This window comes from Vespula vulgaris, chromosome 20, assembly GCF_905475345.1.
Source record: "Vespula vulgaris chromosome 20, iyVesVulg1.1, whole genome shotgun sequence".
NCBI classification, from domain to species: domain Eukaryota; kingdom Metazoa; phylum Arthropoda; class Insecta; order Hymenoptera; family Vespidae; genus Vespula; species Vespula vulgaris.
Window position 1 is genome coordinate 2,623,326 of NC_066605.1, and position 25,095 is coordinate 2,648,420.

The 25,095-nt window shown below is 32.3% G+C and overlaps 1 protein-coding gene across 5 annotated transcripts in view; it reads right to left on the bottom strand.

The window, feature by feature from the left end:
* The window catches only part of LOC127071065 (homeobox protein araucan), a 118,363-nt gene that overhangs the window by 32,562 nt on the left and 60,706 nt on the right, over nt 1-25,095 (bottom strand). For all 5 annotated transcript variants that reach the window (XM_051009905.1, XM_051009904.1, XM_051009909.1 and 2 more), the window contains exons 3-4: nt 21,157-21,558; nt 5,800-5,933 (exon numbers count right to left, since the gene is read on the bottom strand). In XM_051009905.1, the coding sequence (XP_050865862.1) occupies nt 5,800-5,933; nt 21,157-21,558 (536 nt within the window). The remainder of the gene's footprint in view (nt 1-5,799; nt 5,934-21,156; nt 21,559-25,095) is intronic.

Below are 25,095 nucleotides of genomic sequence, written 5' to 3' on the forward strand. Positions count from 1 at the left end.
ATCGATATGAAACGATAGGACTCTGCGGTGATTTTTTATTCAAAGCTTTGCACGCACACACACATAAACACATATATATATATACGAACGCACATACGCACGCTCACGCATATAAACTCGTGCTCCGTGAACGGTCGTTTCGAGTCCAAGGAGGGTGCAGAAGAATGACGATGCGAGGGTGGAAAAAAAAAGAAGGAAACGAAGAGGTTTCATTCTACGCTAACGGCTAAATCGAAGCGAGAGAGAGAGAGAGAGAGAGAGAGAGAGAGAGAGAGAGAGAGAGAAAGAGAGGGTGTGTGTCGAAAGAAGGGCCATAAGGGATCCCTATAAAGAATGGCGTTTTTATTAAATAGGCGTGTCGGATAGTAGATAGTTTCCTTATTTTCCGCAACTTCGATTCTCATCTCAGGACGATTGTCTTTATTAAATGTATCAAATCCATTTGAAATCTAAATTTGTAATCTAATACTCGATATCATTTTTACAATTAATGCTATTTATTCTATTTATTTAGTTAACATTTTTATTAATCAATCGATAAATATCACGTGAAATATATTTTCATTGGGATAAACAATTAGATCGTTTCAAGGTTATATACGTCATGTCATTTATGTTATAAATATTTTATTATTAGTTATTAATCGCATTTGTTTAATATATACTGATCAAATATTTAAAAATATTGATCCGATAAATGATAATTTTTCGTGATTATGAAAAGAAACGTGATTTTCCTTTGCAAAACTCGAATTAAATCCGTTCTTCAAAATCCAAAAAAAAAAAAAACAAATGTCTAATCTAAAATATTCTATCTTGAGGATATAACACTTTCATCGATAATAATTTCTCTCTGGTACGTTCAAAAGAAATAAGAAAACACGATAGTCATTTCTAAATCCATGAAATTCTTACGTCGATATCTAAACGATTTCTAATTTCCTAATAACCCTTAATACAAAACAAAAACCAATAACTTTCTTCGATTCTTTCCGAAAAACGGAATCGACGACGATTCGATTCGAAAAGATCGAGAACAAATCGTTTACTCTGTGACGATGTGTACAGTCGTTTGTGAACGACTATGAAAAAAAAGAAAAAAGAAAAAAGAAAAAAGAAAAAAAGAAGAAAAAGAAACGAAAAGAAAGGAAAATGATTTGTAATCGAGTCTGAGGCCTTTTTCGGGCTTAGTGGGAGTTGTGGGAGACGTGGGAGGTTGTAGGTAGGGAAATGGGGTGAGAGTTGGAGATGAGAGTGGGGATGGGTGATAGGGGTGGAGGAGGGTTGGTAGCACATGCATGATTTTCATTGAATCCGCGGAGTTTGAATGTCGACAGTAGAACAATAGACAGCTCGGCGACGTTTCAAAGTGACGAGCAGTAGACCGTAGACCGTATCGAGGGAGTGAAGTGACTGAGGAGGAAATGGTATGAGAAGGATGAGAAGGAGGAGGAGAAGGAGGAGGAGGAGGAGGAGGAGGAGGAGGAGGGAGGATAGAGGAGGAGTAGGATGAGGAAGAGGAAGAGGAGAAAGGGTCGTAGTATTATTACGCAAGTAAATTAATAGAGGCTCCGGACCTCTCCGAGTGAAGAGAGGGAAAGAGAGAGAGAGAGAGAGAGAGGGTTTGAGAGCGAGAGAGGGTGGCTTCTACGATAAACAATGCCTACTCCAGGAGTTCCTTTCTCTCTCTCTCTCTCTATCTATCTCTCTCTTTCTCTCTTTCTCTTTAACTCTCTCTCTCTCTCTCTCTCTCTCTCTCTTTACTTTCGGTATATAACAGAGTCTACCCTGTTCCCGTGCACGAGACGTTATAGATACCTGGTGAACGAGTAGTGTCTCGAGTGTAGGAAAGCCTGTGCGCGTAACGGGGATACGTGTGGGTTGGTTCGTGTGGACACGAGGGTTGCTAAGCAAAGCAAGTAAAGCACCTGTGGGAGCTGCTTCGTAGTAGCGAGGGTACGAAGGTGGGTGAGTAGAGAGAGAGAGAGAGAGAGAGAGAGAGAGAGAGAGAGAGGATAGGAAGGTGGAGGAAGAGGTGGAGATAGAGGTGGAAGATGGGTGGGAGCACAGTAGAAAGGGAGTATAGAGAGAGAGAGAAAGAGAAAGAGAGAAGGAGAAAGAGAGAGAGAGTAAGTGAGTAACTGAGTGAGTAATAGAGAGAGAGAGAGAGAGGCCTGGCGAACGGGCGAGCCAACCCTGGGAGGAAGCCAATCAATAAACTCACTCGCTCTCGCTCTCCTACGGAGAGAGACCTACTGCTCTCCCTATGCTCGCGATGTGCCCGTATACTATATAACCAACCTGGAAGCCTCCATTATGTACGCCCACTCGGCTGCCTACAGCCATTTTGTAGCCGTTTCGTCGTGCACGTTTTCTCTTTCTTTCTCTTTCTTTCTCTTTCTTTCTCTCTCTCTCTCTCTCTCTCTCTCTCTCTCTCTCTCTCTCTCTCTTTCTTTCGTTTTTTCTTTCGTTTTTTCTTTCTTTCTTTCTTTCTTTCTTTCTTTCTTTCTTTCTCATGTAACTTTTTCTATCCTTATTTTCGCGAACGTTTCACATTATGCCTCCGTGGCTGCCTCCCTTCGAGAAAGCTCCGAGGGATAGGATGAATGGTAAAAAGGACAAGGTACCTTGAAAACGTCAATGCTATCTTCCGCCTTTCTCGAAATTGTCAGATACGGATTGCTCTTTTCTTACTTCTCTTTAAAGTAGAAGCGATTAAAGAAGTTTTCTTTTTTTATTCTTCTTCTTCTTCTTCTTCTTCTTCTTTTATTTCTTCTTCTTCTTCTTCTTCCTCTTTGTTACTTCTCTTTCTTTTTTGTATCTTTTTTCTTTTTTTCTTTTATAACGACGGTAAATAATATTCTCTCTTTGGAACTCGTTGGTCCCTTATCGTATATATATATATAAGGTCGAAAGAACTTTGGAATTTGAAAGTACGGAAGTGTAGAAACGAGGGCAGATCGTTTACACACCAAGTGTTTCCAATTAAGATCCCTGACGAAGATCTCTAAGGCACGTCATTTTGTCAACGGCGTTAGGCACATGCTCTTCCAAAATAGTTGTATCTCTTTCTTTCTTTCTTTCTTTCTATCTATCTTTCTTTCTTTCTTTCTTTTTTCTTTCTCTCTTTTTCTGTCTCTCTCTCTCTCTCTCTCTCTCTCTTTCTCTATCTTTTTCTCTACGCTTTACACTCGTTCACACTGTCACCATACTTTATTTTATTCGGGAAGGGATCTATCTTGTTTGTATTTTTATATCGGAGTAGAGAGATCTTGTTACGAAGATCTCATCTCCTTTTGGGTTTTCTTCTATGTCGAATAATACTTGTTTACACGGACTTCGACTCTTGATGTCCATTTCATGGACTCTTATCATTTTGATAGATTGTAATATTGTTATTGATAGCAACCCTTTTTCCTTGTTTTGTTTGCTTTTCGAGAAATATTTTTTAAATAGACCTTTTTGAAATAAACAATTATTTCCTACAAGTTTCTTATAGTTCGTTAATATTTGTAATATCTTATTAAAGTTAATCAATATATATACATACATATATTTATATATATAATATTCTTGCATTGATAAGAATAAATGTTCTTTGCAGAGTATATTTATTTTTTTGATTTTTAGTTCGACGTATATATTTTAGAAAATATTTGAAAGATTTTAATTACGATGAGAAAATTCGAACGATCCAATTTATATTAATTCTCCGTGCGATAAGGATAAATATTTGTTAAGTTTTTTCTCTCGGAATATATTTCCATTCTTTTATTTGAATTTGACATTTTTCTGAAGTATTTTGAAGGATTATGACGTGAAATCGGAGCGATCTTCGTAAACACCGAAATTAGTTAATCGTAGGAATCGTTTGTCGAAGCATAGCAAGAAGAAGAAAAGAAAGAAGAAATAGAAAAAGGAAAAGAAGAAGAAGAAGAAGAAGAAGAAGAAGAAGAAGAAGAATAGGAAGAGGAAGAAGAAAAAGAAGAAGCTTTCAGGAGCTTTGGGTATCGCACTAACAAGCGACGCCCTTTTCTCGCCATCGATAATCCCACTTTCCTGCAAGATGAAGTGCGAGGGTTCTCGAATTGACAGCACCCTCGTAACTCTCTTCAGTGAGAAGAAGGAAGAACAGGCTTTCTTCAGCGCATCACATTTTTCTCCATGGATTAACTCGACGGAATCTCGACGACGTGTCTCACGTGTGGCGCAGAGAATATCTGTACTTTTCAAATCCTTTCTTTCCTTCACGAATTTAAAATGTCCAAAAATTAATCAACTTTTCATCGTTATTTCGTTAACACGATTCACTCGTGAAATTCTTCCTATTTTTTTTTTTTTTTTTTTTTTTAATTAATGGTAGATATTTTGTTTTCTAATAAAGATAAAGTGTTCGATATAAATATGAAATGAATTAATTTTTTTTTTTGTAGGTACAGTTTAAATTTTGATAGTTATTTCATTAACACGTTTGAACGACTCATTCATGAGATTCTTTCTTTCTTTCTTTTTTTCTTTCTTTCTTTCTGTCTTTTTTTTTTTTTTTTTTTAAATTAATTTTTTCTTCTTTCCAACAAAAGTAAAGCGTTTAATATAAATATGTGACGATGAATTTTTTCTGAATTTATGTAAATATTATTATAAAATTTCCAAAATATATATATTAATATCACGATAGATTTTTCTAAGCATAATTTATCTAAACATTTATGAGATTGGAATTGATAAGATGAATGATTTGTTTTTAAGATTTCAGTAATAGCATTAAAAGTATATCTCTTTTTTTTTAATAAATGTACGATCTAATAGGTAGAAAAATTATGACAATTAAATTCTTTCGTATCTCTTATCGGCATAGAAATAAATTATGAAATGAAATTTAACACGTTGAAATGAATACGCATTTGGAAATATTTCTATGGTGATATTTAAAAAATAAAAAAGAAATATTGTTTCCCAAATACGAAAGTGAATAATATAAAAATAAATAAAAAATAAATAAACATACGTATGTATGTGGTTGTATGTGTGTATGTAGGCGACATTAAATCCTCTTTTATCTAATCATCGATATAAAACATATTAGATAAATATCATATTAAATTGACCAACGCGTTAACAATAGTTCCAGTTAGATCTGAAACGAATGGAAACAAAACCTATCGAATAATAATTTTCTATCTTAAAAAAGAAAAGTTAAAAATAAATTTGCTTCGGAGAGAACGATCTTCGTGCGCAACTCGAAAAAAGAAACTATCTGACATTATCCGAATATTATCTAATATGACAAAATCTAACGAAAGCTAATAATACGATCGAATACGATCATACATTATTTTCCATACCACCCTGTTACGTCCTCGATTCGACGAAAGCAAAAAGATGAATTAAAAAAAAAAAACAAAAAAAAAACAAAAAAAGAAAGAAAGAAAAAAAAACCTGAGAAGAACAAAAACAAAGGTAAAAATAAAGAAAATGACGGTGAACGCCGATGATATAAAACGCAGTATAATTTGAAGAAGGATAGAACGTTGAAAAGGCATATTGTCCTAAAGGATATTACGGATTCACGATAACGATAAGCGTTCACGAGACCGAAGTAGATATAGTCGAGTAAGAGAGATCGTGACTCTTGTTTTAATGGCGGCAAGCGAATGGCATCGAAGGGAAGAGAGAAAGAGAAAGAGAGAGAGAGACAGTAGAGTAGAGTAGAGTAGAGTAGAGTAGAGTAGAGTAGAGTCGAAGTGGTGGTTTAATCTAATGGAGCCGAGAGACCATGAAACTTGGTGATAAACTTACCCGTAGGCGGCCAGGGTCGGATCGTAAGGGTAGTAACCCGTGGCAGCAGGTTGAAGAGCGGCCGTACCCCATGCAGCACCCATATCCGCCGTCATCCCCATCCCCGTAGCGTCCTTCAGACCGTACGGATTTCCCTGGAAGAAAAAAAGAAAAAGGAAAAAAAAATAAAATAAGGGAATCGTATTTCCCCAAACGCCACCACTCCTCTCCTCTTCTCTTTGCTACCCCTAAAGGCTGCACCCCCTGCCACCATCTAACTCCTATCCCGCCCCATTGATTTTTTTTGTTCCTCTCGTTTCTCTTTTCTACGTCGTTGTCGGCGTCGTTGTCGTCGTTGTCGATTCAGTTTCATACTCGGGGTGAATTTTTCATACTCTCATTTCGTCCTTGTGCGAGAGAGAGAGAGGGATGAAACGAATGAAACGAAAACGTTATTTTCATCAACGTTATCCTTCAACGTACATATATAATTTCTTGTTAATAATTTCCATGATCAAAACTGAAATAATCTCATTTTTAATTATTCGAGTTTGCTAATAAGGTCTCGCGGGTTATAATACTGTCCTGGTTTTTGTTGAAAGGTATAATAAATAAATAACAAAAGAAAAAAAGAAAGGAAAGGAATAAAAAAAGGTATATCTTTCCAAGGATATACTTATATGTAAATAGATAGATATATATAAAAATATATATATATATATATTTACATACACGTATACATTTATATATATATATGTAAGTAGGTATATATGCGAATACGTTGAACAGATTTCGCGAGAAGCATTCGAATGAAATATTACTTCTCGCGAATCCACCAGGATATGACGTTCTCGGAATTGAAGAATGATCGATGTATCGTCTTAAATGTCGAGTTCACGCGAGCCATGATATTACGAAGTCGGTTAAATGCAGATCGGTCGATCGATCAATCGGTTCGAGCCATCAATCAATGGATATGAATGTACGCATGCTACCCGTTCGGAAGTAACGCCTGTGGAATTTGAATTCGTTTTGATAGAAAAAAGAATAAATAATAATGAAAAAAAGAGAGAGAGAGAGAGAGCAAAATAAAAAATATAAAAAAAAAAGATACAAAAGGAAATGGAAAAAAAAAAAGAACTAAAGAGCGAAATGGCGGGAAGGGGGTTGAAGAAAAAGAGCAAAAGGAGGGATAAAAAGGGAAAAGTGTATATAAAAAATGAAAAAGCGAAAACGGAAAACAACGGGGGCAAAAAAAAAGAAAAAAAAGAGGAAAGAAAGGAAAGAAAAAAAGAGAGAGAGAGAGAGAGAAGAGGATGGTAAAAAAAAAATGCTCTAACAGAGGAGCCCGCGTACAAAAGTGCTTTGCCATTGTGTGCGGGAACAATATAGGGAAAATGAAGAAGAATCGCCTGATGCTCTTTCTCCTCGGCTCTTCCATTTTTTTTCATTTTTTAACCCTGTATATAACGGATTAACGGGCTCGTCGGAAAATAATCGTGAAAACGATTACACGGTGATAAGGTGAAGACGAAAGAGGGAGAGAGAGAGAGAGAATGAGAGAAAAAGAAAAAGAGAAGGAAAGAAAATTGGAAGAAATAATCGTAGTTTTTACAATCATTTAATGTAAGTAAATAAGCAAGTAGTTATTGAGTAGTTGACTTAATATGTAACTAAGTAGGTGTTCCTCTTTCTTTTTTTCTTTTTTTTTTTTTTGATCGAATATTCTATTGGATTGAAAAAATATTTTCGAAATACATATTTATAAACGTTTGCTTCGTGCGAATCCAATTTGTTGTCTTGTCAATTTGTTTTGAAAAAACGAAAAATTTGGATAATGTTAAAGGTTATAGTGTTATTTAGTATAGTATAGTGTAGTATAGTTATATCATAGTATATGTAAGTATTGAAATTGTTAGTGGATTATTATGACATACTTATTTACTTAATATACTTGTTTGATATGTTATACTCACAAACTTGATATTCTAATTTATGAGTAAACTATATTAATTAACGTAGTATAATAAAAAAAACTTGATATATTATACGAACTGATTAATATTGTTTAGTTAATAAATTTCATTAGATAAAATAAAACATCGTAAATGTCTACATTTTTCTATCAGAGCAATTTTTCCATTTGTATAATTTCCATAATACAACGCGTGATTAATTTCTATCATTATTCATATCAACAACGAATTAGAAATTAAATCCGTATTTAATTATGAAAAATAAATAAATAAATAAATAAATAAATAAAATAAAATAAAAATAATAACAACAATCGAAACATTTTCATTACTTTAATTTTTAAATAATAACAGTAATCAACAAATAATGTTTAATCACTACTACTTATTATCGAATTAAAATTAATCACCCGATTGATACTTGGAAAATGTGAGATATATCCTGTCATCCGTCCGTAATGTGTTAAGTAACATGCTTGGGGGAGTTAGGTAGCTAATGGTAGCACAATAGGATATTATTAGAACGGTGGCTTAGAGAGTTCTGGCGCCAGGGGGTTTCGTATTACACCACCTCACTCTCAGATTCTTAATTCCTTTACTGGACCTATACCTATGTCCTTCTTTTTCGACCCATTTCGACTTTCGAACGGTTAGAAAATAGTTCTTTCTCTCTCTTTTTTTCTTGCAACTTTAATGGCAAACTATGGGTGGTCCAGCATCAAGGCATCGGATTATTGTTAAGATTATAGTAGTCATCTTTGGCTTAGTATATCGAATATATTAACTAATATATGTGCATATATAATATTATAATATAATAGTACTACAGTAATAATACAAATACAAATATTATAATGTTATAATACTATATAATAAAATATACCATTAATATATTAAATAATTCTACTAATTATACTAATTAACATATATATATATATATATATATACGTATATATGTATCGTATGTTAAGAAATCAAATTAAACATAGTGACGTTGTAACGTCGTTAAGGTACCTTCTAACAAAAAGTTTATGGTACCATAAACGATCGAACCCTATTTCGAAATATTTCCAAGTATTCTTTAAAGTCGATCCCTTTTACCGTTTGATCCTCGGCACGTAACCTGTGGTACCACTTCAGACACTTGGAATGTGCACCACTTCGATGATCTGCTCGATGTTTTTACAGTCGATCCATCGATCCATCGATCGATCTACCTTCGATATTCCTCTTTGTTCGATCTCGTTTTTGTTCCTACGAGGAATCAGCTTCGTTCGACCAATTGAATTTTTTATTAGTGTATTTCCTCTTCAAAGGTCTTTCGAACCCGAAGGTCTCCGATTTTAGTAGGATAAAACTTCTTGAAATTGTTATTGCCCCGAAATAGCACAAAACTCTTCGTTCACGTTCTTCCTCTTCTTCTTCTTCTTCTTCCTCCTCTCCCTCCTCTTCCTCCTACTCCTATTTCGTTACTCTTCGTCTTTCTTTTTTCTTCGTTGAATGCAATCGATTTCAAAGTGGCATGAACCATGTTGCTTTCAGCAGTAGAAACAATACGACTCAGACGCGGAAATCGCTCGTTTTCCTACACATCGATTTCACCACGATCGTTACGACCCTTTTCGTAGTGTCTCTAAGTATATATGTATGTGTATATATATATATGTATGCATGTATGCACGTATATACATATATATGTAGGGGTGACGAACGATCGTCTTGAAATAACGAAGGGAGAATACACCGGGACGTCATTACCTACCCTCGGTGACGATAACGAGAATCGATGTTTTTCTTTTTCTTGTTTTAATTCTTCTTTTTTCTTCTTTTTATGTTTTTGTTTTTCGTTCTTTCTTTTTTTTCCCATTCAACGGTATTACGAAACGATTGCTTTCTTATTTCATTGCACTCTTTTGTATGATCGATATAAGCTCCCGATTATATACCCATTTAGGTACATACGTTCATAAACGTCGTACATAAGTGTTAACACGTACTTTAAAAGTTCCTAAGTATTGTAGTATAAACGTTTAGAAAGAAGTACGAACGTGTGTGCGTACTCGTACGTGTTCATTCGATATAACGCGATAATCTATTTGATGTTTATCGATCCGACCGATAATGTTTCATTAGAATGATGGAAAATTAATGTATGTTTATTATTAGGAAATATATCGTAGAGGAAGATCAATTTTAAATGGAATATTTCTCTTTCGATGTTAACGTTTGAAGAACCAATTTTTTATTATCTTTCATCGATTGATAATTCAATCGATAGTAATAATCTATTATTAGAATTAGTTGTTAGAAAGGAAATGAATTTTCACATGAGAATCAAATCGATCTGTTTTTCACTGTGACGTTTTGTTTTGGTTAATGATATAATAAAGAAAAGAAAAAAGAAAAGGAGAAGAAAGAGGACTAGATAGAAATTCAAAATTTCTCGAAGAAATATCAGTATCGCAAAAAAGAAAAAGAGCGATCAGATCAAGTAATAAATAAAAATGGAGGCGGGGGAAAAAGAATAAATAACGATACAAATTAATGTCAATCATCTCTTCAATATCGCGATTTCAAAAATCAATTACATCGTAATCCGACATATGTAATAAGAGAAACGATACTTAACTATTTAAAAAATACGTCTAGGACAAACGGAAGAAGAAAGAAAAAGAGAAGATACAAAATTTAGAAAAAAGAAAAAAAAACAACAACAACAACAACAAAAGAGGAAACAGAAAAAGAGAAAAGGATATCTCAAAAGGAAAAGGACAATGAAAATAAGAAAAAAAGTCTGTCGTAGAAACTAATGAACGTCGTGCGAGACCTTTTAGTTTAGGCTTCTGTGAACGGCCGTATAGAGATAATTAAATTAATGACGACAAAGAGTACAGGAAAGTATCGACGAAACGAAGCCATAGGGAGCGCACGGGGTATTTTCAAAGCGAGTAAGGGATAAATAGATAGACAAAGAGAGAGAGAGAGAGAGAGAGAGAGAGAGAGAGAGAGAGAGAGAGAGAGAGAGGAGTCAACTACGTTATAACGTTAGAAACACAGGGTGGTCCAAAAATTCTTAGTTAATATTAACGATCAATTAGTCATCATCGATACGTCACAATCTTGCGATTAGCCTAACAATTTCTCGAGCTTGTTACGTAGTTTTATAATCTCGAAAAAAGAAATTAACTTTGATCGTTTGAAGACTTCGTGATATGGATTTGTTCGTAAATTATTAGGAAATTTTTCAACGAATTGTTTCAATGAAATTATTTTACACGTATATCGAATTCTTTTATTCGAGTATCAATTTCTCTCTTTCTCTCTCTTTTTCTTTCTGTTTTTTTTTTTATATCTTTCTTTCTCTCTCATATAACGTTTGTTTAAACAAGGACCACCATGAACGTCGTAAAGGGTCCCCCTTGGCTTCCCGGCGAGACTTTCACCGTCGCCACTCTCGCGTGCCATTCCCTTCATTCAATGCTAATACGAATCTTATTATATTATAATACCCTTTCAAACGAATCGTCGGAAGTAGTAGTTTCCTGCTTAACGATTTCCAGACGAGTCAAATAGAGAAAGAAAGAGAAAGAGAGAGAGAGAGAGAGAAAGAGAGAGAGAGAGAGGGAAAGAATAAATAAATAAATAAAAAACAGAAAGAGAAAAAGAAAACAAAAAGAAAAAAGAAAAGAAAAGAAACAATAACGAAATTCGAAGCGACGAATCAGCAAACGATATCGCACTCATTAACTTGAATCGCATGATAAGAAAGATTTCGTAAGAGGCGAAATTAAATTTCAAACGATAAACGCATTTAACGTATCTTTTGTTGTAATCGATATAGCCATATATATACATATATATATATACATATACTTTTTATCAATCTTAAAGTATCCATCTAACGTTAAGGTATCCATCTTGAAATTACAACGAATAAGCGAGGATATACCGAGATAATATAATATAATATGATATTAATCGAACGATACACACTCGATATATTCCTCGAGTAACCCAGATTCCTTTGAACTTGTCTCGTGTCAATTTCTGCAAAATAGGTTTCAGGGTAAAGAACGAAGTCGAGTGGCATCGATCGGCTTTAACTATCGCGTTGAAGGGAGAATGTCCATAGAAAGAGAGAGAGAGAAAGAGAGAGAGAGAGAGATAAAGACAGAGATATATACAGAGATATGAAGAAAGATAGAGAAAGAGAACGAGAGAGAGAGAGAGAGAGAGAGAGAGATAGATAGAGAGCTGAAAATACTCAAAATTCCCAACGAATGGACGCTTATGACATTCCGAAGAACCTCGTAGATCAGCTTCCCCTCTTCTCAATGCTTCCTTCTACCCCTTCTTTCATTCTTATCCCCTTCTCACTCTCTCGATGACGAAGCCACAGGGTAAATCGTCGCGTGCACGAAATTGCACGAGGTCGATGTTAAAATTCCACGAAATAAAATTGACCGAGTCGTTCTAGCAAAGCTCATCTGGTCGTCAGGACAAAAGTGACAAAAACAATGAAATTCATGGTTTCGCGAAGATGATGAGAGAGAGAGAGAGAAAGAGGTAAGGGAGGGTGGTGTACGTTACGAGATATGGAAGAAATTCCTAACGTTATTTCAAAACGAGGGTTGCTAGTAGAAAGTGGAGAAGGGTGAGGGGTGGTTAGGTTTATGAAAGGAACTTGGACGTTTAATTGAACGCTTAGAAAAACTTGCTTGTACCTAGGTGCTGTCCGTAGCGTGTGATAATGAACTCTCGCGTGTTCTTTTCTTTTACTTTCGTTTTTCTCTTATTTCGCGACAAGGTGCTAGCACGAAAACCGCGTGTACTGTACGGTAATACACGCTAGGAGTATGTAAGTAAGTACGTATTTACTACTCGGCTCGTTTTTAAACGATTATCGCGCTAGCAGCGAGGGTATTCCACGAGCGTCGGATTTTTCTTCCTTTTTTCGTTCTTTTTCTTTTTTTCTTTTTCGTTCGAAAATTCGTCTCGATGTACTCCTTTTTATTTTTCTCTCTTCTTTCTTTCTTTTTTTTTTTTTAACGACGAATTATTTTTTTCTTTCGCCTTTAACCCTCGATTTAATTTGATTACAGGTCATGAAATATATTTTAGGAACGTACGTTGACGATGAAAATATTTTGATAACGATTAGTTCGTTAGGAAGGAAATGTAATTAACGTTGTTGGATAATTGAAAATTATTCTGCGAATCGAACGTTCGATAAAATATAAAGGTAAATCACGCGGGGGAAAAATGTACTCGAGTTTTAACGATCTGTCGATGATCTCGAAGAATCATTGAACGTTTCGAGAACGACGAATGTGTATGTTCGAAACGAAACGTTGAATGAGATTAAGATCTGTTACAACAATTGACGAATATCACTCGAGGATGAATCGTTTTCGAATTTTTATCGATCTTAAACGACCCTCATATCTTCCTTTTTTTTTATTATTATTGTATTGTTTGGAACAATTTTCACAAACCAGTTACATAGATAAACATGTGACATAGTTATGTATTCTATAAATGGGTGCTCATAATCTTATTATCGAAGTTTCGTCGTTCATTCATCATGACATAGACTCATCGATTCACACGAAGAAGAATTAGTTACTACAAGAGGATCACTTTGTCGTGAAGCACGATAAATTCCAATGTAATCTCGTATATCGTATCTATGTATCTATGTATCTATATATCTATGTATCTATGTACTTCGCAAAGTTCCGACGATTCACAAGAACTTTAATGTCAAAAACCCTATCTGAGCACAGAGATAGATGGATATTACGGACTTCAATTTCCCTGGCATTTCCATTTCTGAGAATTTCTGCCTGACTTATCCGTAACGAGACTCCAACTGTCATGAAACGGAACATCGATCGTTCCACGTTCAACAGAATTACCAAAGAAACCCATGAAACTATATTATATTTATTTGAAATTCTAACCTTCCTTTGGCAATTATAAAATTTAATGCAATAGTGCTGGTAAATGATAGTAATGTTATTTCTAAAAAAGAGGTCAGTCAATAATATATACTGAATGAGATATTTTCTATTAGAATTCTATATTTAGGAAATAATATGCTTGATTTCTTCAAGAATAACGATTTAAGTCGTAAGAGATAATCGATATTATTTTCAAAATGGAACTTGACTTTTTTTCTTGTATTAAAAATCGTATAACAGACGAAAGAAAATTAATGAATAATTAATAAAAATATCGATTAGTGATATTAATAAAAATTATTACCGTTCGTTATAAATATTAATATTCACTAATATCTGTGAAATTTTTTATATATTTCTTTTCTCCTTTTTTCTTTCCCTTAAATAAAAGGTTCTTTTAAATGAAATTTAGATAAATCTATATATATACTGAATAATGCTTCGATATTATAGTATATTACTATTACATAATGTCAGAATTTTCTATTGAATTTTCGTTATTATTTCAGTCGTCTCTTATTGGCCAATTCAATACTTACTACTACAATCATATTCTTGTATTTACTTCTATATATATATAGTAAATGCGTTTATATTGTTACGTATACTCGCAAGAGTATAGAATACGTTTCTGAGCAGGCGCGTTTCACACCGAATTGCAAACTCCTGATCCTGTTCCTCCTCCAATTCTCCTACTCTTCACTCCTCCCTCTTCCTCCCATAGAACATGCGCTCTTCGTACTATCGCATTTACCGACGATTATTATACGAACGTAACCCTCTTAAATTAGCGAAAGTTTAAAGCATTGTTAACTCTCGTCAGCTTTTAATCTTCACAAGAAAAAAAAAGAAAAAATTACAATTAAATTAAATGTAACAAAATGACTTATTCTTCTTTTTTTCATTCTTTAACAAAATTTTTCTTTTATTTATTTATTTATTTATTTATTTATTTTTAATCGTGATGAATTTGTTCAATCGTTACTTCAATGACTAATTAAGAGACAAAATTATATTTCGAATTATAATTCAACGATCAATTATAATAGATCTTTAATTATTTCTATGTTATATTAATTATTTCTATAAATTAATTCGTTGTATGTACGGAAGGGAATAAATGTATAGCGATCGATAACGCCAGACTTAAAAATGTCTCTCGCTAAAGGCGATCAAGAAAATCTTGATACCAATACAATATCGGATTAAAACGTTTAATGAATCATTCTTTTCGAAGTTTTTAACACAGTGTAAAGTAGATTGAAATCACGTTAAAGGACGTTTTAGAAATGATTGATCAAATTCTATGTAATAACGAATAACGATCATATGAATATTTTTTATCGTTTACTTTAAAATCCTTTCTTTTTAGGAAATAATAGTTTATTAACAAATATTTTCTTAAAATTTTTAAATAATTATATATATATACACATATAAATATGTTTTAATTTTGTAAATGAGAACGATCGAGAAAACGTAGTACACGCCCATAGCGAGATAAAGCTTTAGACTATATCAGTTCGTTATCAGATAGAAAACTAACGTAGATTGTGCGGTAACATCAAAAAGCTGTCAGTTTTTTGTTAGCTAAGCAAACAAACAATTCCGATCGATGAAAAAACGAACAACGTAGTTTCCGTTCTGTCCTCGTAACTTCGCTCGGCAAGATATTGATACCTGTATTTAATTGGATTAACCAATATAACTAGATATTGTTGGAAATTGTATTATGAAATTTTTCTCTTGTTACATTCTTTCCTCGTTTTCTTTTTTACAATTCGATAACATTATTATTTATTTAATAAGTAACACGTTAAATGCATTCAACTTTTTACTTGAATCGTTTTACTCGAATTGCTCGATAATTATTTTCTATATTTTTATTTATTTTTATTTTTTTTTTTTGAGAACTTTTTTGAGAGAGAGAGAGAGAGAGAGAGAGAGAGAGAGAGGGGGAAGAGGAAGGAATTTTTTAATTTAATTTTTAATATCGTTTCTAAATATCTTTTTGTTTATATTCACATAATCATTACTTGTTCGAAACGTTCCGTTCGATTTTATTTGAACGAAGATTTTATACATTTTTTTTTTTTTTATTTATTTATTTCCTTTTATTTCTTCGAGTTGCAAGACTACGAGCCTGAAAATATTTTTTTCTACGAATCACAGAATAATTTGCCGACCAAATCTGTAGCTATATAAAAAGCTGGAAAGCTCGAAAAGTATGATAATAATTAAAAGTCGAGTGAGAATAGAAAAAAAATAGTGCTCGCGTGCATTATTCTACATCGATATGGGAATTCGTAATGCCTTTCCGGGACGAAAGGAAGCCGAGCCAATTAAATTTGAATTTATCGAGCGTGATTATACTAATTGGTTGCTTTTAGGCGCCGTTGTCGATTAATTTATCTCGATCACGAGAAACCGACTTAAGAAATGCTACCGGACAAAATCGAAACAAGGGTAGGAAAATTATGTCTTACTGAAGATGATTGGTAGAAATATATCGAAATAAAAATAAAAAAAAGAAAGATTTGAATAAAATGAATATCGACATTTTTAATAATTTATATGGAAGTAAACAATAACTTTTCAAGAAATTTTTTTTAATTAAAAATGTTAACTATTTTATCAATCGACCAATTCAATAATAATATTATTATAGTATATAGCATTAAAATATTTTCTAGTATTCTTAGTTCTTTACATTACTAATATTTCTTTCATATATAAAATATTATTTTATTTAAAAGAAAAGAATTATATTACAACAACCAATACAAATATATAATCGCTGTACTATTCCATAGATCAATAAATATATTATTAAATGACCAATCCAATAAATACAAATTAAATGATAATTAACTTAAACAATAATCGATTATTTCCTTGATTTCAAAAATCTCCCAAATGTTTCAATATCAATTTGAACAAAATTGCATCGAACGTTTGTAATAAATAATGACAAATAATCAGATATAAAACAAATTAATAATTAATAATTAATAATTAATAATTATTTCTCTAATCTTCTCTCTTATCGATCGGGGAAAAAAAAAAGAACATTCTCAATGTTCGATGTCTATGGAAAAATTTTATTAATTTTAATGGGAAAAATTATCGAACACGAGGTGTAATTTATGTTTCTTAAAATACTTTATATTCCGTAAATAGACATAAACTGAAAGGACGGCCTCTTTATTAACAGTTCGTGTTCGCGCGCTATCTCGCGAGCCGAACGCGCGTGTAAAATCATCGAAGGAACGATAAACGCGGCCGTTTCTATGTCAACTATGCTTGTCGCTATATCGTCGACATATTCGCGATTAGATATTTTAAACTAGTATGGCGGGCCTCTACGATCACCATCGAGCAAAACCAGCTTCAATATCGAATCAAATTTATTTATTCATTTTTCATATTTAACTTTCTTCCTTTTTTTTTATTTTATCTTGTTTCGTTCATTATTATTCAAATATATTTATTTTTATTATGCAATATTTTCTTTTTGCTTTTTTTTTTTCTTTTCCTTTCCTCTTTTCTAAATTCATATTAATTTTCTCCCCGAATATTTCTACTAGATATTCCTTAAGAATGTTCTTAATAACTTTCATTATTTATTATTATACTAATATTGTTAATATTTCAATAACATTGATAAATGAATAAATAAGTATATATGATGGTCGTAATAACGAGCGCAATAGGCAAATCCAATTTTAGTTTAGTAAAAAATGAAACTACCGTTTTCTAATATTATAACGAATAAATTATATAATAAATTTCACATTATATAATTTCTATTTTATATATCAAGGAAGCAGTTTTCTTATCAGAACGACAAACGGAAGAAAAAAAAAAGGAAATTAGCGTAAATAGATTCGAATAATAATAATTGATTTTTAAAAATCACTTCGATCCTTTAAACGTTTCGAATCTGTCAATACTACATATCGTAATCGCATTATACGATTTGAAATCAAATCAATTATCATTTTAGATTATAAGAAATAGATTATTCAATAAATATATTTTATATACTAAGCTTTCTATATATTTATAATATAATGTTTAATAATCGTTCGTTTATAGATACTTCAATTAGAATAGTAAGATAGAATTTATGAAAATAACATTTCTATTTTCGTTTATAATCAACCATACTATGTAATCGTGACAGAGTTTGATTAACATCCTTCGAGAAACGAACCAATAGGATGTAGAAATGTTTCCCTAGAAATTTCATCGCGCCGCCTACTAATTTCTACCGATGACTGCACGCGATCGTTCGATATATTGTAATTGCAATGTCCGCACTAACTTAATTACTTGAGTTACTGGTTAGGTATACTAACCAGGTATACCAACGATGCTACTATACACTTTCGTTTGGCTTGCATAGCACGCGAAGGAAATCTCGAAGGAACGCGTCCCGTATCTCCGTCGATGCGGACCGACTTTACTCTAATTAACGAATAACGATATGCAATCGAGCACGTCGCCTCTCTTTCTCTCTCTCGTTTTCTTTCTTTTTCTCTCTCGTGTACTCTTTCTCCATTAAAGCCAACTTTATTTCGTTTCAGTCCTACATTGGCGTATTGCAATTCAGTTTTGTTGCTTAAAAGGAAATAAAGTGAGTCTTGGAGGATTTTCGTTTTTTTTTTATTTTCTTTTTTTGGTTGTTTTTATTGCGATAAGATTGAAAAAAATAAAGAAAGAATAAATAAAAAGAAAAGGATATCCGACACCATTTTGATTCTGTTTTTCTTTTTTTCTTTCTCGTATATCGCGTGTAATAGAAATAAGAGAGATATTGATAAAAGAATGTACGAAACGAAATATTATAGATCGACGATATTCTAATAGGTAAGTTAAATGTATATTATATGTAAATAGAGGAAAATATTTATCTAATTTATCTTTAACGAAATATTATTTCTCTCGTGTGTTATTTCATTTTTCGAGTTTGAAGTCATTCCTTTTATTTTTCTTCGTTTTAAATATGTATTATACTTCAGTTTGCATATTCGGAGAAAGGAGATATGAAATCGAGGATTTATTTAAGAAGAATTTATACATTGAGATATATCAAATTACAAATTTATTTAAGAAGAATTTATTAATTAGAATGTTATTTATTAAGAAGATATAAAAGAACAAAAAAAAAGAAAAAGAAAAAGCAAAAAAGAAACAATGAAATATTTTCTCTTATAATACGTTCCATTTGACTTATACATTTCATAATGCATATTACTTTAACAAAAACTATAAAACTGACTAGTATCGTTCTATTATTAGTCCTTACGTTTATTTATATAAACAAAATTGAATTCTCTCGCTACGAGAAAGAAAAAGAAAATAAAATCGAATAAAACATTCCGAAAACAATTTTGGTCCAGAGGATCAAAAGAATATAAACGAATTTATACACGATAAAGATTGAACGTGCCGGTTCACGTTCTGTTCTTGTGAATGTTCCGAAAAAGAAAAAGAAAAAGAAAAAGAGAAGAGAAAATAATTTTTGAAAAAAAAAGAAAGAAAACACAAAAGAAAAGTATTGGTCAAAGAGCGAGCGAATTATCGTTGCTACCCTAAAATCGTGCTCTTGAGAAGACACAAAGGGGGAGCTTAAAAGAAATATCCGACTCGACTCTAACTCTCACCCACGCGATCCAGTTTATTTCAAGAAATTATTATTAGACTGGTATAGAGGAGAAAAGGAGAGAAAGAGAGAAAAAGAGAGAGAAAGAAAGAGAGAGAGAGAGAGAGAGAGAGAAAGGAATGAATTCTTGCTCTGTCATTCTCTCTCTCTCTCTCTCTCTCTCTCTCTCAAACTGTCTCTCTCCATCTTTCTTTCTTTCTTTTTTTATTTTCTCTTAATGGTGAAGGACACGAGCAAAGACTCCCTTCTAAAATATGTCCGCGAATTCGTCATTGGAGAGAAGGGTGCTCGTTAAACGTACCGGCTGACGCTTTCTTCCGCGAAGAAAAGACACAAACGAGATTATCGCCTCGTTCTTCGACTAGGTTAGGCTATGAGAACGGTTGAATAATTTGTGCCAGCCGGCGTGGTGGCATAGGCAGAAAGACGTATGAGTTATCCACGTTAGAAGAGGGACGAGACTTTCCGCGGGCAGGGAGGATCAAGGACCGTACGATTCTCGCTTGCGGACTTCCATCACTGGGATTCCGGGCTAATTCGTCCCGAGACCACGTGCTAATCCGTCTTAAGTTAAGGCCCCAGAGTAGTAATAATCGAGTGGTTACACCTAGCTCGACCTAACACGATTCATCTGCGTTCATCCTCCAAACTAATTCAATGAGAATAAATTTTTCAAAGTTTCGTTGGATGAATCAAATCATCGTTGTTTGAATCTCTTCAAAATGGTCACTTCATGTCGCGTTATCGATTTTTGTTGTTAAGTGTTAGAGATCGTTTCGATCGAATTTCGATCGAAGAAAAAAGTTATAGAGAAGAGGGCAATTTTTGTTTGTTTCTTTCTTTCTTTTTCTTTTTTTGTTGGTTTTTTTGTTTGTTTTTTTTTTTTTTTCTTTTTACGATAAATTCCACATGCCGCATCTCGTCGGAACATTTTCGTTGTAGTCGTGAAATCTTTAATTTTTACTTTTTTTGTTAATTCTTTTTCGTTAAAACAAGGCTCCAATTTAAAAAATTAGCAAATAAATAAATGAAAGAATAAGAAGATGAATGCTCTCTGTTTCTTTTTTTTTTGGAATGTTTTTAATATTACTTCAGTTTTCTCTTCGTTAACTTTTAAATTATTGTTATGTACGTGTTTTACGAACTTTGTAAATGTGTAATATTATAAGATACACTTTGTGAACTTCATGCTATGAATTCCATAGCACGTACTTCATCATAGTATGAATTTCATTCTATGGAATTAATATTACGAAATTCATAATAACTATTTAAATAAAACAAACATAAATCTTTCCAAATTCCATATTATAATAATACATTCTATAAAATTCATACTATAAAATTACGATTACACAAGTTACAAAGTTACAAGAATGTACAGTACGCTTTTCATAAAATAAATACCAATCCTACAAGCATATATTACCATAGCATATATTACGAATTTCATCAAATAAATTTCATAATCACGATTTGAATATTTTCAACTAGACGTTTTTACATTTCCACGAGTATACGATTTTCGTCGTCGAACGAAAAATGACGAAATGAAATTTTGATCGACCGATGACGGATCGATCGATCGATTGAAATAACTGTTACAGAATAGAAAAGAGAGAGAGAAAACAAAAGGATAACAATTAGACATTTCAATGAACGAATAGAAGAATAGAAAAGGACAAAGAGTACCAAAAAAATAAAAAAATAAAAAAAAAAGAAAAGATTAGAAATTTCAACGAATAAATAAGATATAACAAAGTGTACTTACCAAAGGTGAATAGAAGGCAGAACTGTCCATACCGATACTAGGGTAAGGAGCCTGATCGGTAGTAGAAGGTGTTGGTGTAGGGTAAGAGGAATATGAGGTAGCAGTTGGTGCCAATCTTGGATAAGCCCCTAATGCTAATCTCGCGGCACTATCGTATTGACAACTGCAAACTGTTTGACCAGTTACTGGGTCAGTCATCATAGGCCTCCCATTTTCACAGCATCCAGGTCCTGTCGTGGCAGCAACAGGGGTTGTAGCGCCACCGGAAGTACCAGTTCCTCCCCCAGCCCCCGTCGTCGTTGTCGCCGTCGACGAGGGTGAAAGGGCACCGGGACTTAAGGCCCCACCTGACGACATTGCTGGCGAAGTCGCCGTCGTCGGCTGCCCGCCGCTCACTAGCAGCTGTAATATATTTTTTTATCAATTATTTTTATATAAATATCGTTTTTTTTTTTTTAATTAACGATCGTATTTAATCAGATATTTTATTCGCTTTGATAGATTCTTGTATGGATTCAATTTTGTGTTAATTTGTTCGTTTTATATCGTTCGATGTGTGCATTAGTATTATTGTTTGTATATTATTTTTTATGAAGCAGAAGTTGAATTTTATATATATATATATATATATATATATATATATATATAGTTTAGATTTATTTGTAATATTTATTTTATATATAATTTAAGTACTTTCTTTCTGAATGATTCGTTTCATATTAATTTTAGATTAATTATGCATTAATATATTTTAGATATTAATATTATAGATAATATCTGAAATATTGTTTTTATATACTTATAGTTTAGATTTGTCAAGAACTGAGAAAAATATACACACAGACATATATATTTATATATATTATATATATAATATATATATATAAATATTTGAATAAATAAATTATATAATAATCATAAATTATTAAACATATATATATATATCTATATATCTATTCTTTTTTCATAAATATATATTTGAAATTCAAAGTTCCTAAAACTATAAGAAAATATAATAACACGAACGCAATAAATCGTTTTATATATAATCCGATAAATTCTCAATCCCCGATCCAATTGCCGATCTAACGATCTCTTCAAGAAAATCTTAAACCGCCTTCAATCGTTCATTATATCAATACTTGTTCTTGCGATTATGTAATAACCATAAATCTGCATGACATTAGCAACGATTAAACGATAATTATATTATCGGTTAAATATCTTCTGTAATATAACAACCTATAAACTATGCTATGTATCTACGTACATACGCATACACACACGCACATAAACACACAAACATATACATCGTACATACATATTATGCTTTGAGAACGAACTCATCGTGCCGACGTCTTTCCTTCTTATTCACCTAACCGTTTATCGGGATTTCTTCGAAAAGTTCTACTACGTCAACACGTACTTACATATTACGAATTTCTAACAATGCAAATTGTAAATAACCTACCTATTGGAGTAGCCGATACTACAATGGGTTGTCCATTTTGTACATGGTATTACTGAAACGTGCAGAACGCGTCTTTACTCCTTTACCCCGCGCCATCGTGTATTAGCTCGATCTCACGAATCCCGTGAACTTCATGACCCCCTTCTTCCTATCCCCTCTCTTATCCTTACCCCCACCCCTACTTTCTTTGGAAGCCGCTACGCGAATAACTTGGAGATATAGTTAAAGATCGACATGCCTATTCGAACGATAAGATCTTACGAATAGATCCCGACGAGAGCATGGCTCACGAAGGCGTGGCCAAACGATCGTAGAAAACAATGCATACGATTTTGCATATCGTAAAAATATTTTCTCTCTCTCTCTCTCTCTCTCTCTCTCTCTCTCTCTCTCTCTCTCTCTTTTTCTCTATGTATGTATGTATATATATATTTAACCCTACTCTATTCAAACAACGCTCTCAACGAAGAAAAAAAAAAATAAAGAAGAAAACAAATCGTAACACTGAGTGAAAAACTATCCGAAGGCGACCTCGGAAAAGTTGAAGAAAGAAAAAGAAATAGAAAAATAGAAAAATCGAGGGAACTAAGAATAAAAAAGGAATGAAAAAGAAATGAATTCGATGCATTCTTGTAGTATGTATAATAAATAATAAATAATAGCGTATGTAATAATAATAAATAAAATTTACATTAAAATTAATTATAAAATCATAAATAGTAGTATGTATGACAATGAATAGAGGGTATGGAAAATAAAAAATAATGAAAAAGAAATGAATTCGATGCATTCTTTGTATCGTATATATACTATATATAATATGTATGTATGTCAGTAAGTACTTAGTTAAATGACCGACTGAAAACAAATCGTTCGGAGTAATGGAAACGTGTTATTATTTTATTGCAATATACATACATACATATATACATATTTAAGAGACCTTCTATTGCAAGTCATTAAACGTTTATAAGTCTAATGTCATTACGACCAGTCATTACTATGGAATAATAATAGATTTCAATGTTGCAAACATGTCATACTGTTTTCCTCTTACGAAGAACGATTGCTTTTCAAAATGTCGATATCGAATTAGAGTTCGTGGAATATATTAGGTATAATTGTACCTACGTAAGTAGTTATGTATATCGATATCGATTACCAAGTCACGATTCGAGATAAAAACAAAACGAAACAAAACAAAATAAAAAAAAAAAGATAAAGAAGAAGGAAGAAAGGAAGAAAGAAAGAACGAAAGTTATTATTCGTCGTGTATTTAAATAATTTCTAATGAAACCAATCCTTTCTGACATAACAGAAACGATTTCTTTCTCTCTCTCTTTCTTTATCTTTTACCCTCTCCATCTCGTTCCTTCTGTCACTCGTATACCTGAACTAATCAATATGATTAGTCGTTTCGATAAACTTCATTACGATTGACGTTTAATATATACAAAACACACACGAAGGAATGTTGTATATCCATTAGTATATCCACACCTGTTGGTCATACTAACTAAATGAAAAACATAACGTTTGTAATTAAACGTAACCATAAGCGTTAAAACTATCGATAGATAATGGTCGATTAAGAAAATGGAACAGGCACTCGAGGAACATTGTATAATGATGCGAGATAAAGAATGAAGTGAACGATAGAATTTAAACGGTTGTTAACGATTATACAGAAAGAAAAAAAAAAATAAGGGAATAAAGTAGATAGGAAAAATAGAAAAGAGAAGTAAAAAATTAAAGAGAATAGAAGAAAGGAGAAAAAGAAGAAATTGCTTAGTAATTTTCTAGCGTTTGTTTTGTAAATGAAAAAAATAAATAAATGTTTATATATATATATATGTGTGTGTGTGTGTGTGTGTGGGCTACATAGAGAGAATTTTAAAAAGAAGTCTCAAAAGAGAATTCAAAAATAGAATCTTTTATGTATACTATATAGAAGGATTATAGAATTATTATGTATTCTAGTAATTTATATTTACAGATATATTATTATTATTATTATTATTATTATATATAATATATAAATAGAAAAATAGAGAAAGCAAAAGAAAATAGAAAAGGAATAAATATAATAGTACATATATATAAAATAATAATAAATAATAAAATATATATATTATTATTACTTGTAACTTTCAATAATTTTTCTCATAAAAGAAAAAAAAAAAAATACATACGTACGTACGTACATACATATACACACATTATATAGACAAAACCTCTAAGAAAAGTGTTTACCAGAATTATGAAATCTATAGTAATATGTATATATATATATATATATATATATATATATATTACTACACACACTCATACACACACACACACACACACACACACACACACACACACATATATAAGATATATTCTCACGATGAATAAAGTCGAGAGTGAAATCGTTGGCGTTCGGTCTCACACACACTTGCGAAAATACGTGAAGGTAGGTAGGTATA